Genomic DNA, 14,286 nt, shown 5'->3' with positions numbered 1-14,286 from the left:
GTTTCATCATTAAGTCCTCTCTGCAGGCAACATAGGCAGTTTCATCATAAAGTCCCCTCTGCAGGCAACATTGGCAGTTTCATCATAAAGTCCTTTCCACAGACAACATTGGCAGTTTCATCATAAAGTCCTGTCTGCAGGCAACATTGGCAGTTTCAACATTAAGTCCTTTCCACAGACAACATTGGCAGTTTCATCATAAAGTCCATTACACAGGCAACATTGGCAGTTTTATCATAAAGTCCTCTTTGCAGGCAACATAGGCCATTTCAACATAAAGTCCCCTCTGCAGGCAACATAGACTGAGTTACAACATAAAGACCTCCCTGCAGGCAGTAAACGATATATTCACCACTACTTCATGTCTTACTTCAAGCCCCCGAGTTGGAACCATCCCCACAGAACACTCGGGGCCAGGATCCATCCCCACAGAACACTCAGGGCCAGGAACCATCCCCACAGAACACTCAGGGCCAGGAACCATCCCCACAGAACACTCAGGGCCAGGAACCATCCCCACAGAACACTCAGGGCCAGGAACCATCCCCACAGAACACTCAGGGCCAGGAACCATCCCCACAGAACACTCAGGGCCAGGAACCATCCCCACAGAACACTCAGGGCCAGTATTCATAAACAATTTTAAATTAATTTCCTAAATTAAGTTTATTTCTCGAAATTGTCACAGTCAAATTTAACTAAGTGTATATATGTTTTCAACATAAATGTTTGTATTTTAAAAGAGCCGATGATGAAGTCTATCTTCAGATTACCAAATAATTATATCATTATCCATATAAACAGTAAGATGTTAAAATTAAGAAAATAAATTAAGTTAGGAGTAAGATACTAAAATTAAGAAAATTAATTGAGTTAGGAAATGACTTAAAAAGTTTTATAAAGTCTATTTTTGTTACAAATTCATTTTACAAAATATGAAAATAATTTATTACAGCTATATCCTGCCTGTCAGTCTGGTTTTGAATGTGGGTACATCAAAATTTACAAAAATTTGCTTAAGTATCAATGGGTCTAAAAAGTCTAAAACCTTAAATCGTGAACAAACAAACGAGTTTGCTACTCCAACAGTAATACGTCCATAAATCTGCTTTAACTTAGATTTATATATTTTTTTAATTGAAATCACCCACAATTTTTACAGTTCAAAACCCCTTGATATATGAGGTTTACAGCTCAGTAAAATGAAACGAAACAGATGAAACACAAAAGGATTGCAAAATTAGTTCAATTGTGATGAGTAACGTTTATTACTAGGCGTGGTGATCCAATACTTAAAATCAACTGGATTAGAACAAGTTGATATTTGCTACTTTAAACCTCAAAGTTCAATCATGAACTGGTATTTCTGTTATTTTCAAATATTGCCTCATGAAGTATTAAATAGTTTTACCTGTTTGGTTTAGTGAATTATTCCTTAAAAATCTCAATTTCTGGTCTCCAAAATATGCCAGGTAGTTGGCAAACAGGGAGAACTATTTCAGCACACTGGTAATATGCAATAATCCCATCCATACACACTATACAAAAATGTTAATTCCTCCTAATACTTTTTTGTTATTATATCATGTACATGGGGGTTTGACACTTAAAAAATAACAAAACATCTAAATCATTTCATTCAGTGCTATTCCCGTGTCTAAACACTGCTGTTATATTGACAGATGGCTTCAAACCCACCAAAGTTTTGTACAAAATTATGATTTTCTTACATACCGTGTCTATATCCATTCACACAGTATACTGTCATTCAAGCAGGCTTTACTTAATACCTGGCTGAACTTCAATCGAGCTATGTAAAGACAGAGAACCACAGAAAACTGATATCGTAAATCTCGTGACCATTCAATAAGTACTTACAGTCTTACACCACTAACAGACTGTTGAAGACACACATAGAACCATAAAAAGCAATCCCAAGATTTAAGATGGTGTGACATATTATTCTTTTAACGTCCTGTATCAAAATTAAACATTAACCTCACCAATATTTTGTAAAAAAGAATAAATTTCTAATTAAATAACCTGTTTTATATTGAAATAATTTATGTAGAGGGAGAGAATGGCCTGTTCAAGATATTGGATCCATTAGATGGCTGAGATTACTACTGGTCGTCCATGGTATTATGACCATTGGATACCAATTCAATTGTCTATTATCAGTGTTTAGGTCTGTGTCTGTTTATGACTTAAATCATCAAAGGTGCCTATCTGAGGACAATAAAAGGCCAGTGGAGTGTTAAAATCCTCTTCTATTCAGTAGCCAGTAGCAAATAGAAATTAAAAGATGTTAGCAAAATAAATTACACCAATACTAGCCTTAAACTCAACTTTCATCACCTAGTTGAATATTTAGGTCACTATAATGAAAAAGGAATAATACATTTGACAAAAAGAGAAAACAGACCAATTATAATGCCGAAGATGTCCAATTTTCGCATAATTTTTGTAAAACAACATGAAATATACATATGTATTCTAAATGACACATCAACATCTGCAAACCTTTTCATATATATATACATTACAAAGAGTAGAAAATTATTATGCATTTTTCTGGCAGAGCTACTGCAAACGAATACAGAGACAGATTTTAACCGATTTAATAAAAGCAGACAAATTAAATAATGCCAAATTCAAAAATAGTTTTTAAGTAGTTAAAGAACTCAACAAAATACTTGAATTGATTAAGGTAAATATGTTTAAACTCTCATAACCATCCCTTTCTGCAAGGCGACAATCATAAAATCGAGCTGAAGAACTATAGAAATGTCAACAATTTGTTTCTCTCCCAGGCATTGTTTTCAGACCAGGCAGATTTACAATCAGCAAAAATATAAAGAAAGATTAACCTATATAACTTTACAAAACATTACCGTAACTAATCCTTCATTTAGAGGAAGACTGAAAGATTATAACTAAGACTTTCTTCCATTAATCTGTTAGTCTCATGCAGTTATTTTACAGAATAGCAAATAAAGTTCTCGGGCAATAGTGTGTCCAGTGTCTGTTTACTGTCTTTATAAATATATTATAATATAATTATAAACATCATAATTGCACTAGTGTGCTAATTGTGCTATGGATGCACTTGAAGTAATAAGAAATTTAGTTTACATATCAGAACTGGTCAAGAACTTCATAAAGGAAACTTAACATTTCTTTTGCAAAATGTTTGATAAAGGCAATATGTCATGAATGTTTTAGTCTGATAAATAGTTATATTGAGTATTTTACAAAACTGAAATCATTGACCATAAAAGATTGAGCATGATTTATGACCCAAAAATGAGCAGAGACAATAGGCAAAAATAAAACACTGTTCCCAGAAGATAAGTCCTGATTAGATTTGAACTATTTTCATGAATGTTATACAATGCCTGTGTATGTTTGTAAAATGAATGGAAAATGTATGTATGACATAAGCTTTACAATGTTATGTGAAAAACAAGACGTCAATGCGGCAACGCCACATTAAAGCCAGATTTTTTATTTGATGATGCAATTTTGCAAACCTAGGATTTGAGCTAGTGACCTAGTATTTTTAACCAAAAAGACCCTTATTTATACTTATCGGAGATATCGTTCATACAAATAACCTGATCAACAGAAACTATTCCATTTGTGTGAGGAAAAATGAACATTTTATAAATACATCAGCTTTTCCATTAAGATCTGTCCCAGAGACCTACTTTTTGACCCTAGATGACACACTTAATCATCTAAGATTTCATTTTTTTATGACATCGGGAAAATATTTCCTAAGATTTGACCTAGTGACCTAGTTTTTGATCTGAGGTGACCCATATTCAAAAATATTTAAGACAACATGTTACAAACAAATACTCTGATCAAGTTTCATAAAGATTTGACAAAAATTAATGAATTTTTATGACCGTGGAATTCTTTCTCCTAAGATTTTACCTTGTGACCCAGATTTTGACTGGGGATGACCCATATTAAAGAACTTTCAAGATATTATGCAGACAAATATTCTGACCAAGTTTCATAAAGAGTTTACAAAAAATGTTAAATTTATGACGTGAAAAGATTTTCCGAAGATTTGACCTAGTGACCTAGAATTTGACCCGGGATAACCGATATAAAAAATAAGCAAGATATTATGCAGACAAATATTCTGACCAAGTTTCATCAAGATATTATGAAAAAAATGTTGAATTTATGACGTGGAAATATTTTTCCTAATATTTGACCTAGTGACCTAGATTTTGACCGTGGTTGACACATATAATGCAGACAAGCATTTTGGCCATTTTCATCAAGATTTGATAACAAATATTCAATTTATTACCGTGAAATATTTCTTCTAAAGATTTGATCTAGTTTTTGACCTGAGATGACCCATATTTATAAATATTCAAGATAACATACCGACAAATAGTCTGACCAAGTTTGATAACCATTGGATAAAAACTCTTGATTTTATTACATAAAATGAAAAGTTTATTGCAGAATTGTTAACGCCCGATTTGCGCAGTGGTAAGCGCACTTGCTAATCTCACCTAGGCGACCTGGGTTTGATTCCCAACCTTTGAGTTTGGTTTGTGGTCACCAAGCCGGACATGTGGGTTTTTTCCTGGTACTCAGGTTTCCCCTACAACACAGGACCACACTCTCACGTAAAATCATGCCAACAAGAGTGATTAATAAAATGTTGTAATAACTTGTTTCACAGTCGTTGTAACATTAATGTAAGTTTAAAGGTAAAGATATAATTGTTTTCTACCTTGTTTATTTTGATGAAATAATTTGTCAGTGAAATAAGGTTTAGATTACTATTTACGTTACTGCATATCAGGTTATATGATGTTATGTCGTTTTTTGTTTCTATTAATTTATTATTACGTTGTTGTTTTTTTCAACAAAATCTCACAAGAGCTTGTCTTTCATACACGACAGCCTCGGTGGCGTTGTTGTCACCATAAAAATTAACGTTAATTAAAAACAGTTATCAGACCAAAATAGATGTTGATTTGTGCTCTTGATCAACTGACAAGCCTTGTAACCTGCGTGCTCTTGCCTGAGTTTTTCTGATGATTCATGCATACTATTAAAAGTAAGTTTCATGACAAAATGATATTGCCTTTTTAAAATAGTGGTTAAATGGAAGCAGAACCACAATATGGCAAATACCTTATTAATTACTTCTTACAGCACTATAACAGAAGTATGACGCTTCCACTTAAAGGGACTTTACACCAGATTGGTACCAAAAATGTTTTTTCTGTAACGAATCTCAGGACAATTATTTAATAAAATGTTTAACTCTTTGATATCATAATTGTAAGCAAAATACCAAAGTGTAAAAAAAAATCGAGTCCAAGACCGGGTTTGAACCGGTGTCGCCAAAATTGCGGTCCAGTGTTTTATCCACTGTGCTACGAAGGTTTACCCTGCACACTTGGAATATTTAAGCTATATACCTAACTTGGTAATATCACCTGATAAACTTGACAAGCAAATCACGAATAAGAATGAATTCTATTGGTATACATACCTTAAGTAATCTTTTTTAATGGAAAATTATGAAAAAACTGTGAATAATAAATTCATTGTAAATTATGTGGTACTAGAGCTAGTTAGTTTCAATGCATCTTACACATCGATACCAAGTTTATGTCAGTTTTCTACAATTTCTTTTTTTTGCTATTTCATCATACGGCGTATAGCCCCTTTAATGTGAACAGCCAATAAATATGGCACATAAAACTTTGATCAATATGGAGTTTAAAAGTCAAATATTTTGAAAAATACCGCCATTCCATTGGTTCAAAAATGATTTCAACAATTGGTAATTTACCTGAACTATTTAGTGCCTTACCTCAATGATTTTATCCTCAATTACAGTTCACACTTCCATAATATAACTTCTATAAGATTTAACAAGTTAAAATTATGCTCCATTTTGAAAATGCAGACCAAAAAACAAGACAAGAAGACTTAGTGCCATAAACTCATTATTATACAATTAATCCTTCTTGAAATCCTATATTTCAATAGAAGACTGGCAGTGCCTTTTTTGTTACATAAAGACACAAAAGGTGAAATGTGTTGGAATTTTGTAAAGTCCTGAGAGGATTATCTCACTGAATGTCTCTTTCAAGGCAGGAAATAAGTAGAACACTTACAATAATTCAACCACATTTTTGTTGATCTCACGGTAGCCAAACTTTGTCACAGAACTTGTTACTTTGCAGAAGCACATGAATATTAGATGTGGGTGTACCGCACCTTCCCCCATCCCCCCTCTAAATTTTCATACTTAATCATTTTTAAAAACAAGGGAACAAAATAAAACACAAAGTACCATTTGGGATTTAACCTATTACAAGGAAGTCTATAGCCCTTTAGAAATATCTAATAAACTTGCATGTATAAAGATTACCCACACAGGTATTACACATTAGACATATATTATCTATGACAATGACGTAATACAATTAATTATTGAACAGACTGCAAGGTTTAATGACTTAATTACAATAATTGTAATTTTTACACCAAATTTGCCATAAACTATCATATTTTTTACTTGTCTACGACAAAAGCTATGAGTATTAAACAAAAAAACTCATATTAAAATCATTTCCATACACAAAACTGACTAAGTCTAAGTTTTATGGATTATTATGTTAACATTTAATATATTAATTGCCTGTCATTTTTCAATTACCTTCTGATTATTTTCCCATTTTCAACACAATTGTAAAAATGAGCACTATGTAAATTCCATTGTCAATACATTCAACTTAAGTAACCAGATAACTGAATAAATCAATCGTGATTAGTCTGTTGGTAAGATCGATTCGGTAACATCGAATAGCTTAGTACAAACCGAAAGTAGACCACGATGTGCACGTGCTAAGATAGCAAAAAACATAACATGAAACGGACAATACCCTCAAAAATGATGTCCAAACCTTGAGTGTTCACTTCAAAATGTTTATTCAAACTATCTAGAAATTTTAATAAGAGGCATAACTCCAAGAACAGCGAAAAACAGGTTTACCCATTTATTCTCCTTCTCTGACTTCGGCAAACATCGTCTGATTCCGTAAAATAGTACGGCAGTGTTTCCTAATATCCAATGAGAATGCTTGTTACAAAATCTAAGGAAATTTATTGGATTATTGATAGTATATAAACCTTATGCAACAATTGCGCGGTCTCATTTCATTGTTGAACTGAAAGTAGAAGCCTGCACTGTATAGTAAGTTCATTTTATCTTTGTGGAAGCAGGTGATCGTTTTATCAAGATCGTTGATTTATTATTCTTTATTGACCTACTTGCTTCATACTATCGTTTATATAATTGCCACAGACAACTCTCATCTACATCAGTACATGCACCATCTTAATTATTTTACTTTACAGTTAAAAACTCTCATCTACATGCACTTCATCATGTTATTTAACTTTACAGTTAAAACAGCTGAGTTCGTCAGTTATGCAGCAATCAATTGTTACCACGGCCCTTCCAGGTCCGGGGGTATACAGGGGGAAATAGGCCGTGTTTTAACCTTCCAGGTGGCCCTGTAGTGCCGAGTGAATGCGGTGGTTTTGCTTTCGCTCATAAAAAAACAATGGGTTTTGGCTTTGTACCGGGAAATATCTGGGGGGTTTTAAGTACGATTCGTCCGCGTTTAAGCAATGACTTTCCTGGAGTTTAACGGGATCTTGCGAGACATCATCTGTTATCTTGCCATCAATTTAAAGTAAACACAAAACCTGGTTTAAATATGTACATTACAATAGGCCTTTCAGGGGTATTTTGCTGGGATTTTAGCAGCAGTATGTTTACCTAGGATTGGCTGGACTAAAGTCCCTGGATCCAACAGAGGCATGACTCCTGTCTACTGGTGTTGTCATCATGTCATGCGTTTTGTTCCTGCAGCTATCATCATGTTTTCATTGTATTACATCCTACTGCTGTCATCCAATTATAACATCATGCATTTTGTTCCTGCTGCTGCCATCGAAACTTGATGTCATGCATTTTGTTCCTGTGGCTGTCATCAGATTTTGTCATCATGTATTTTGTTCCTGTTATTGTCATCAAATTTTGCCATCGTGCACTTGCTCCTGTGGCTGCCATCGAATCTTGTCATCATCATACATGCATGTTGTTCCAAATAGCCAAAGTACTAACTATACATTCAAATTGATAATAATACAAATCCAATTGGAATCATTACATATAAGTAAAATCTCTAAAAAAATATAATCATTGATATTTTGACTACTTATATAACATATTCATTACATTTTCCTTAGAATATCTACGAAGGTCTGTTGTCAGTTTCTCTATTAATAAGAAAATATCAGTATAATAGACACACATATAATATGATAATATCTATGAAAGTCCCTGCTATTCCCCTTACCTGGGGGCTGTGGTTACAATTGACTGGTGCATTAGATATACAGTTTAGTCTTAAAGAATGATTTTTACATATAATAATAAGACAAATATATATTCGACTAGACCATTATGTCCGGTGACGGTAGCTGGAATCTTCAGGATGACATAAGCGTGGACGACCCAGAGATGCAGGGCCTCATCCAGGCTGAGAAGGACCGGCAGAAAAAGGGCCTTGAGCTAATTGCCTCAGAGAACTTTGCCAGCAAGGCTGTGCTACAAGCACTGGGCTCGTGCTTAAACAACAAATATTCTGAGGGTCAACCAGGCCAGAGGTAAGCTTAACAGAGGTTAATAACAGACGCAATTTCACAAACTTTGCTGGAATTGAATACTCTGGACCAATCGATTTTGGTATTAAATAAGGTTGAACCCATGGAAACAAGTTGAACTGACTTAGAATGTTTTGTTATGAAAGTTTGATTAATTGCATAGAAATGGAGGGCAAACGTTACCTAGTTTTTTTGTCACAGCAAAATTTTTGATGTTGAATTATGTATCCCCGAATCCCTTTATGCATACTTGACAGCATTTATTGACAAACGGAAATAACCGTAGTGTGAGTACCTAAATCTGAAGACTTTCGGCACTAATTTTGAAATATTTTTTATAAGACTTGCACCACAACTACAAAATTTCCCATCAGCATACTAGTATTCAAGACGGTTGATATTTATGGTTTTTATGAGATACTACCAATCTGCATGAAAAGTACTTCATTAACCCCACAGACAAGGACTGCCATTTTTTCCTCGGATTAACTAAATATGGAACAGTTATAACTTGTTTTTTATCTTTATGTATCCTTTTAAAATTATTGCTACTTGTTTTGTTTTATTAATAATTTGATTTTCCCAGCTTGTTTTTGATGTCATTTTTGTAAGTAAAATTTGACGATGTAAGTAAAAATAATATATGCTGTGATTGTGGCAAGCATGAAGTCATTCCCCCACCTGTCATGTTTTAACATTTGAACAAGCGACTATGTTGATTAAAATCGTAGTGATCGCGATCAGAAAAACGCTTTTATAAAGGGTGTTCCAGATTTTTTTACATTTCCGATTTAGGTACTTTACCCAGTAAGCTCTATTTTCAGTTTAGTCCTTTTGAATATTCACATATCATGTAAATAAATGTATTCTATATAGCCATCTTCTGTATATATATGGTTTGTTGAAAAAAAATATGTTTAAACTAAAGCCTTATGTTGTTAATTGTGCCATTGAAGTGCGACATATAGTAATCAGACTGTCCATTTTAAGTTGATTTTGAGGTAATTTTTTGGTTTAAGGTTAAGGTAAGTGAACACTTGGGTATTTAGGTAGTTAATTCTTGGTAGGCAGCTTGACATGAAATGGCATTTAAGCAATTGTTTCCCTTTGAAAATATTTCAAATTACCATATGCCTGTTACTATGATTTTCAGGTACTATGGAGGAAATGAGGTGATAGATAAGATTGAGCTGCTGTGCAAGAAGCGAGCCCTGGAGGCCTTCAATCTGAATGAGGATGAGTGGGGAGTGAATGTTCAGCCCCACTCTGGCTCACCTGCAAACTTCGCCGTCTACACAGCCCTGGTTGGGCCACATGGCCGCATAATGGGCCTCCATCTTCCCGAGGGAGGTCACCTCAGTCACGGTTTCATGACCCCAACCAAGAAGATCTCAGCTACCTCGCTATTCTTTGAATCTTTTCCGTACAAGTTGGACCCTGTCACTGGCACTATTGACTATGACAAGCTTGCAGAGAATGCCAAACTGTTCTTGCCAAAGATGATAGTTGCAGGTACTTTCAAGGCTTCTTTCAGTTTGAAGTAGATATTAGTATGTACATCATTCTATTACCTTAGACCTCGCCTTAAATTACCTTAGACCTCACCTTAAATACAAATATATGCTTAACCTTTAATCATGTAGATTCAAAGATATTATGTTGTTTTAATATGGCAATTTCAATTGACAGGAATCAGTTGCTACTCGCGTCACCTGGATTACAAACGTTTCCGGGAGATTGCCAACGAGAATGGAGCTTACCTGTTAGCTGACATGGCCCATGTGAGCGGCCTTGTATCTGCAGGTGCTGCCCCGAGCCCGTTTGAGTATTGTGACATTGTTACCACCACAACACACAAAACATTGAGAGGACCACGCTCTGGCATGATTTTCTTCAGAAAAGGTTAGAAACACTGGAGATGATTAATTAATTACAATAATATTGACAACATTCTCACAGAACAATTTTTTTGGGGCTTGGTAACTGCAAAAGATTACATGCCAAGAAATCCATAAGTTAACATAGATCACTTATTCTAGGCAAAATAGATCACTGTTTTTGTTTGTTGGAATGTTTTAACCATCGCATTTTTGTCACTTGCAGGTGTAAAGAAAGTGAAGCCTGACGGGACGAAGGAGATGTACAACCTGGAGCGGCCGATCAATGAGGCTGTGTTTCCCGGCCTTCAGGGCGGTCCACACAACCACCAGATAGCAGCTGTTGCTGTTGCTCTCAAGCAGGCCACCACCCCTGCATTTAAGACCTACCAGAGACAAGTTGTCGCCAACTCGCAATTGATGGCTAAGGAATTCCTTTCAAGGAATTACACGCTGGTCTCAGGTTTGTCTTAATGTTTGTTTTTTTGTTGTTTTTTTTCAGTATTGAACTTTGAAGTATTTTACTGAAATGGAAGGACAGGAGTCAAAGTAATATGCGAAGACCTAAACATATACCGTCAAAAAAGGTATATTGATGATGATGTGAAACTGCAGTATGACGTTTTTCCAAACAGTATGTCAATACATTTTTTCAGAGATGAAATTTGCCATTCAGGGAAATATTCTCATCAAATCCTCTATGGTTAATACAAAAAAGTCTGTAAAATGTCTGATCCTACAATTACAGTAATTAATAATGGAGCAGTTTTTCAATAATAATTGTAAAGAAAAGTTTCGTTAATGAATTAGCAGTTCATGGTTAATTTTTTTTTTGTCAAGGTTAATAACTTAAAAAACATCAGGTGTTGCACTCAATTTCATATCTTTAATGAATATATTAAAATAAAGCTTTGCAAAAATGGTCTCTGCATATTGCAAGAAGTTAAATGATGATTTTAAGTGTAAATATTGATTGCCGCTTTGAGCGAACAGTTTGTGAATGTTCCCATTTGGTTTTCAGGTGGCACTGACAACCACCTGATCTGGGTGGACCTGCGACCAAATAAGGTTGATGCCTCCCGTGCGGAAACTGTGCTGGAGAACATAAACATCGCAGTGAATAAGAACACCGTTCCTGGGGACAAGAGTGCCCTGCGACCCAGCGGATTGCGGATTGGTGCTCCTGCACTCACCTCGCGCAACATGAAGGAAGATGACTTTAAAGTTGTTGTGGACTTCCTTGACAGAGGTTTACTTTGATGAATTTGCCAAGAAACATAATTAGATCCTCATATTTTCTCTTATTAAAACAGATTTTTGTATGAAACTTAATTAAAACTTATTGATTTCTTTTTCCAACAAGTGTTCAGACAACTGAAGTTTAATTTGATAATTCCATTCCTATCTTACATTGTGTCTACTGGTAAGTGGAAAGCCTTTTGCCTGGTTTATGTACAAGTTTGTTTTGATGCAGGTATCCAGCTGGCGAAGGAGATCCAGGACAGCTGTGGGCCGACATTGAAGGAGTTCAAGGCCAAACTTGCCGAGGATGAGGCTGTTAAAGGGAAAATTGCTGCACTCAGGTCCGAGGTGGAACAGTTCGCTGTGGCCTTCCCATTACCAGGGTTTGATAACTGGTGAACAGGACGGTGACATGTTACACTTCTGTGTTTCAAGTGAAATAAGAAAATCATGTAATATGATAGTGGGGTTTTGAAGTAGATTTCATGGGTTTTATAAGGTGTTAAATCATGTATTTCATGTCTTGATTTGTTCAAAGGGGTCTCATAAAAATGGTTTACTTTTATTTGAAATTCATATACATCCTGCTTTTATGTTTACATTCGGTGCCATTCTTCCATAAACATTATTTATTTTGATTATTTCTTATATTTTTCAAATATTGCCTATGTTATCCAAAGAAAGTGTGTTTGAATTAATTATTATAATTTTCTTGTATCAATAACAGAATGATGCTTTTTTCATATACAACAATGATATAGTTGTTGGTATTTTTCATATCTTCTGTTTAGTTTTCTTGATATGAAGCTCTATGAAATCCATGTGTACTGATTCAAACTCATATACCCTTGTATTGCATAAAACTTTATTAAATTGAAATGAATGATTTAAGCTGTTCCTGCCTTGTTTGCAAGACTGCAGATAAATGCTTGTAACAAATACTTGCGTGCAATGAGGGTCAATTATAAGTGCAAGATAAATAGTGTGAATTTTTAAAGATAATCAACTGAATCAGCGGCAGAAAGATCTAGGGTCGGATGGATGATCACAAACAATTTTTTTAAGGCCTTATTATTAAAAAGATACTCAAATGACGAGAGTTTATGAGAACAGAAAAATGCAACAAGACAAATGTCATTTCAGTACTTAACAGTATTGATAATACTAACAGCATTGTTATTACATCAGTCATCGAAATTAGACTTTTGGATCAACAAGCCCAAATTGTTATACTATTGCTTGGCATCAAATTTTTTAACAAGCCCTGCTATATAAAATTCAGAATTTGAGCAAGCCCGAAAGACATTTAACCAGTGCAGGGCTTGCGGGCTTGTGCTAATTTCGACCACTGGTGTATCATTTTTACTTTTCTACTTTGTACGCAACTTGCCTGTTCTTTTTTTTAAATGATGTTATAATGTTATCTTCCTCATGCATGTTCATTTTTAATGAGTTCTCCTTGCAACCTTACATGTCAAGAATTGAACCACAAGATATAATAACCGTTTAATGTTTGTGCATTTTAGCGAACAAGGATAAACAAGAAATCATGTTAACTGTTTATGATTCCATCATAAGTAAATGTTAAATTAAAATCATTTATGTTAAATGATTATGATTCTGTCATTGGTAAATTATGTTAAGTTGAATGAAATTATGTTAAATGTTTATGATTGTGTCATTAGTAAAGATTAAAATCCAACATGATCGTTCTCCTGCTTTGACAGTTTAGTTGCTTTCAGAGATGAGTTAGATTATTAATAATTAGAACTACTTGTGAACTTGCCCGTGTGTAAAATTGACTAACTCCCGACATCCATCGTGTCTTGCAGAACATTGGTATTTCTGTTATGGTAGATAAATTAACATGTTCAGTTCTTTTGTTTTCATACATCCACAACCAACCATGCCATGCCAGTAGACCATAGGCCCTCATGGGTCTTTTGTTTTCACATTTGTTTGGGTTGGTACTGTGTTTTTAGTGATCTATTCCAAATGGATGTGATCTGAACTCCTCAACAATACCAGATTTCGATCACTATTTACAAATCTATTTAAATCACAGTGCATGAGTTAAGCACCAGTTACCCTGATTTGATTGCAATCTTATCTGTCAAAGTGCATTCGGCACAATGAATATAGTTTAGCAGAAAGTGAAATCATCTCCATCATCAGACTCCATATATTGTCGAACCCCATTGGCTCAAACTCCTAGGGACCGGCGAAAATACCTTGAGGCTCTTGAGGTTATGGGTCCTTACTATCCAGTTCAAGCCAAGGAGGAATTTGAGTCAACTGGGTTCAACTACATGATATCCAGTTACAAAAATATTGACAAATCCTCATCTGACATTGGCTCTCAAATTGTGCTCTCAGTTACAGCAAGTTTGTGTGTGTGCTCAGTACAGCAAGTTTGTGTGTGTTCTCAGTAACAGTG

The 14,286-nt window shown here is 34.7% G+C and overlaps 2 protein-coding genes across 16 annotated transcripts in view; one reads left to right on the top strand and one right to left on the bottom strand.

Moving 5' to 3' along the window:
- Positions 1-6,955, bottom strand: part of LOC128212115 (unconventional myosin-XV-like) — a 75,726-nt gene extending 68,771 nt beyond the window's left edge. For 11 of the 15 annotated variants that reach the window (XM_052917469.1, XM_052917493.1, XM_052917399.1 and 8 more), the window contains exon 1: positions 1,412-1,725. The gene's annotated coding sequence lies outside the window, so the exon portion shown is untranslated. The other 4 variants (XM_052917431.1, XM_052917407.1, XM_052917422.1 and 1 more) reach the window with 4 other exon arrangements.
- A 230-nt stretch (positions 6,956-7,185) lies between these two features.
- LOC128212195 (serine hydroxymethyltransferase, cytosolic-like) lies at positions 7,186-13,551 on the top strand. The gene is made up of 7 exons (XM_052917523.1): positions 7,186-7,249; positions 8,525-8,733; positions 9,884-10,242; positions 10,420-10,632; positions 10,834-11,070; positions 11,629-11,856; positions 12,082-13,551. The coding sequence occupies exons 2-7, from the start codon at positions 8,531-8,533 to the stop codon at positions 12,246-12,248; spliced, it is 1,407 nt and encodes a 468-aa protein (XP_052773483.1). The 5' UTR covers positions 7,186-7,249; positions 8,525-8,530; the 3' UTR covers positions 12,249-13,551.
- The last annotated feature ends 735 nt before the right edge of the window (positions 13,552-14,286 follow it).

Source organism: Mya arenaria, chromosome 2 (assembly GCF_026914265.1).
Source record: "Mya arenaria isolate MELC-2E11 chromosome 2, ASM2691426v1".
Lineage (NCBI taxonomy): Eukaryota > Metazoa > Mollusca > Bivalvia > Myida > Myidae > Mya > Mya arenaria.
This window is presented reverse-complemented; position numbering and strand designations above follow the sequence as displayed.

What these genes read in the sequence shown, in the direction of transcription:
- LOC128212195 (XM_052917523.1), top strand. Translation starts at nt 8,531, where the DNA reads ATGTCCGGTGACGGTAGCTGGAATCTTCAGGATGACATAAGCGTGGAC. An exon ending in CATGATTTTCTTCAGAAAAG is followed by an intron (nt 10,633 to 10,833) that starts GTTAGAAACACT and finishes TGTCACTTGCAG; the next exon opens with GTGTAAAGAAAGTGAAGCCT. An exon ending in GAATTACACGCTGGTCTCAG is followed by an intron (nt 11,071 to 11,628) that starts GTTTGTCTTAAT and finishes TTTGGTTTTCAG; the next exon opens with GTGGCACTGACAACCACCTG.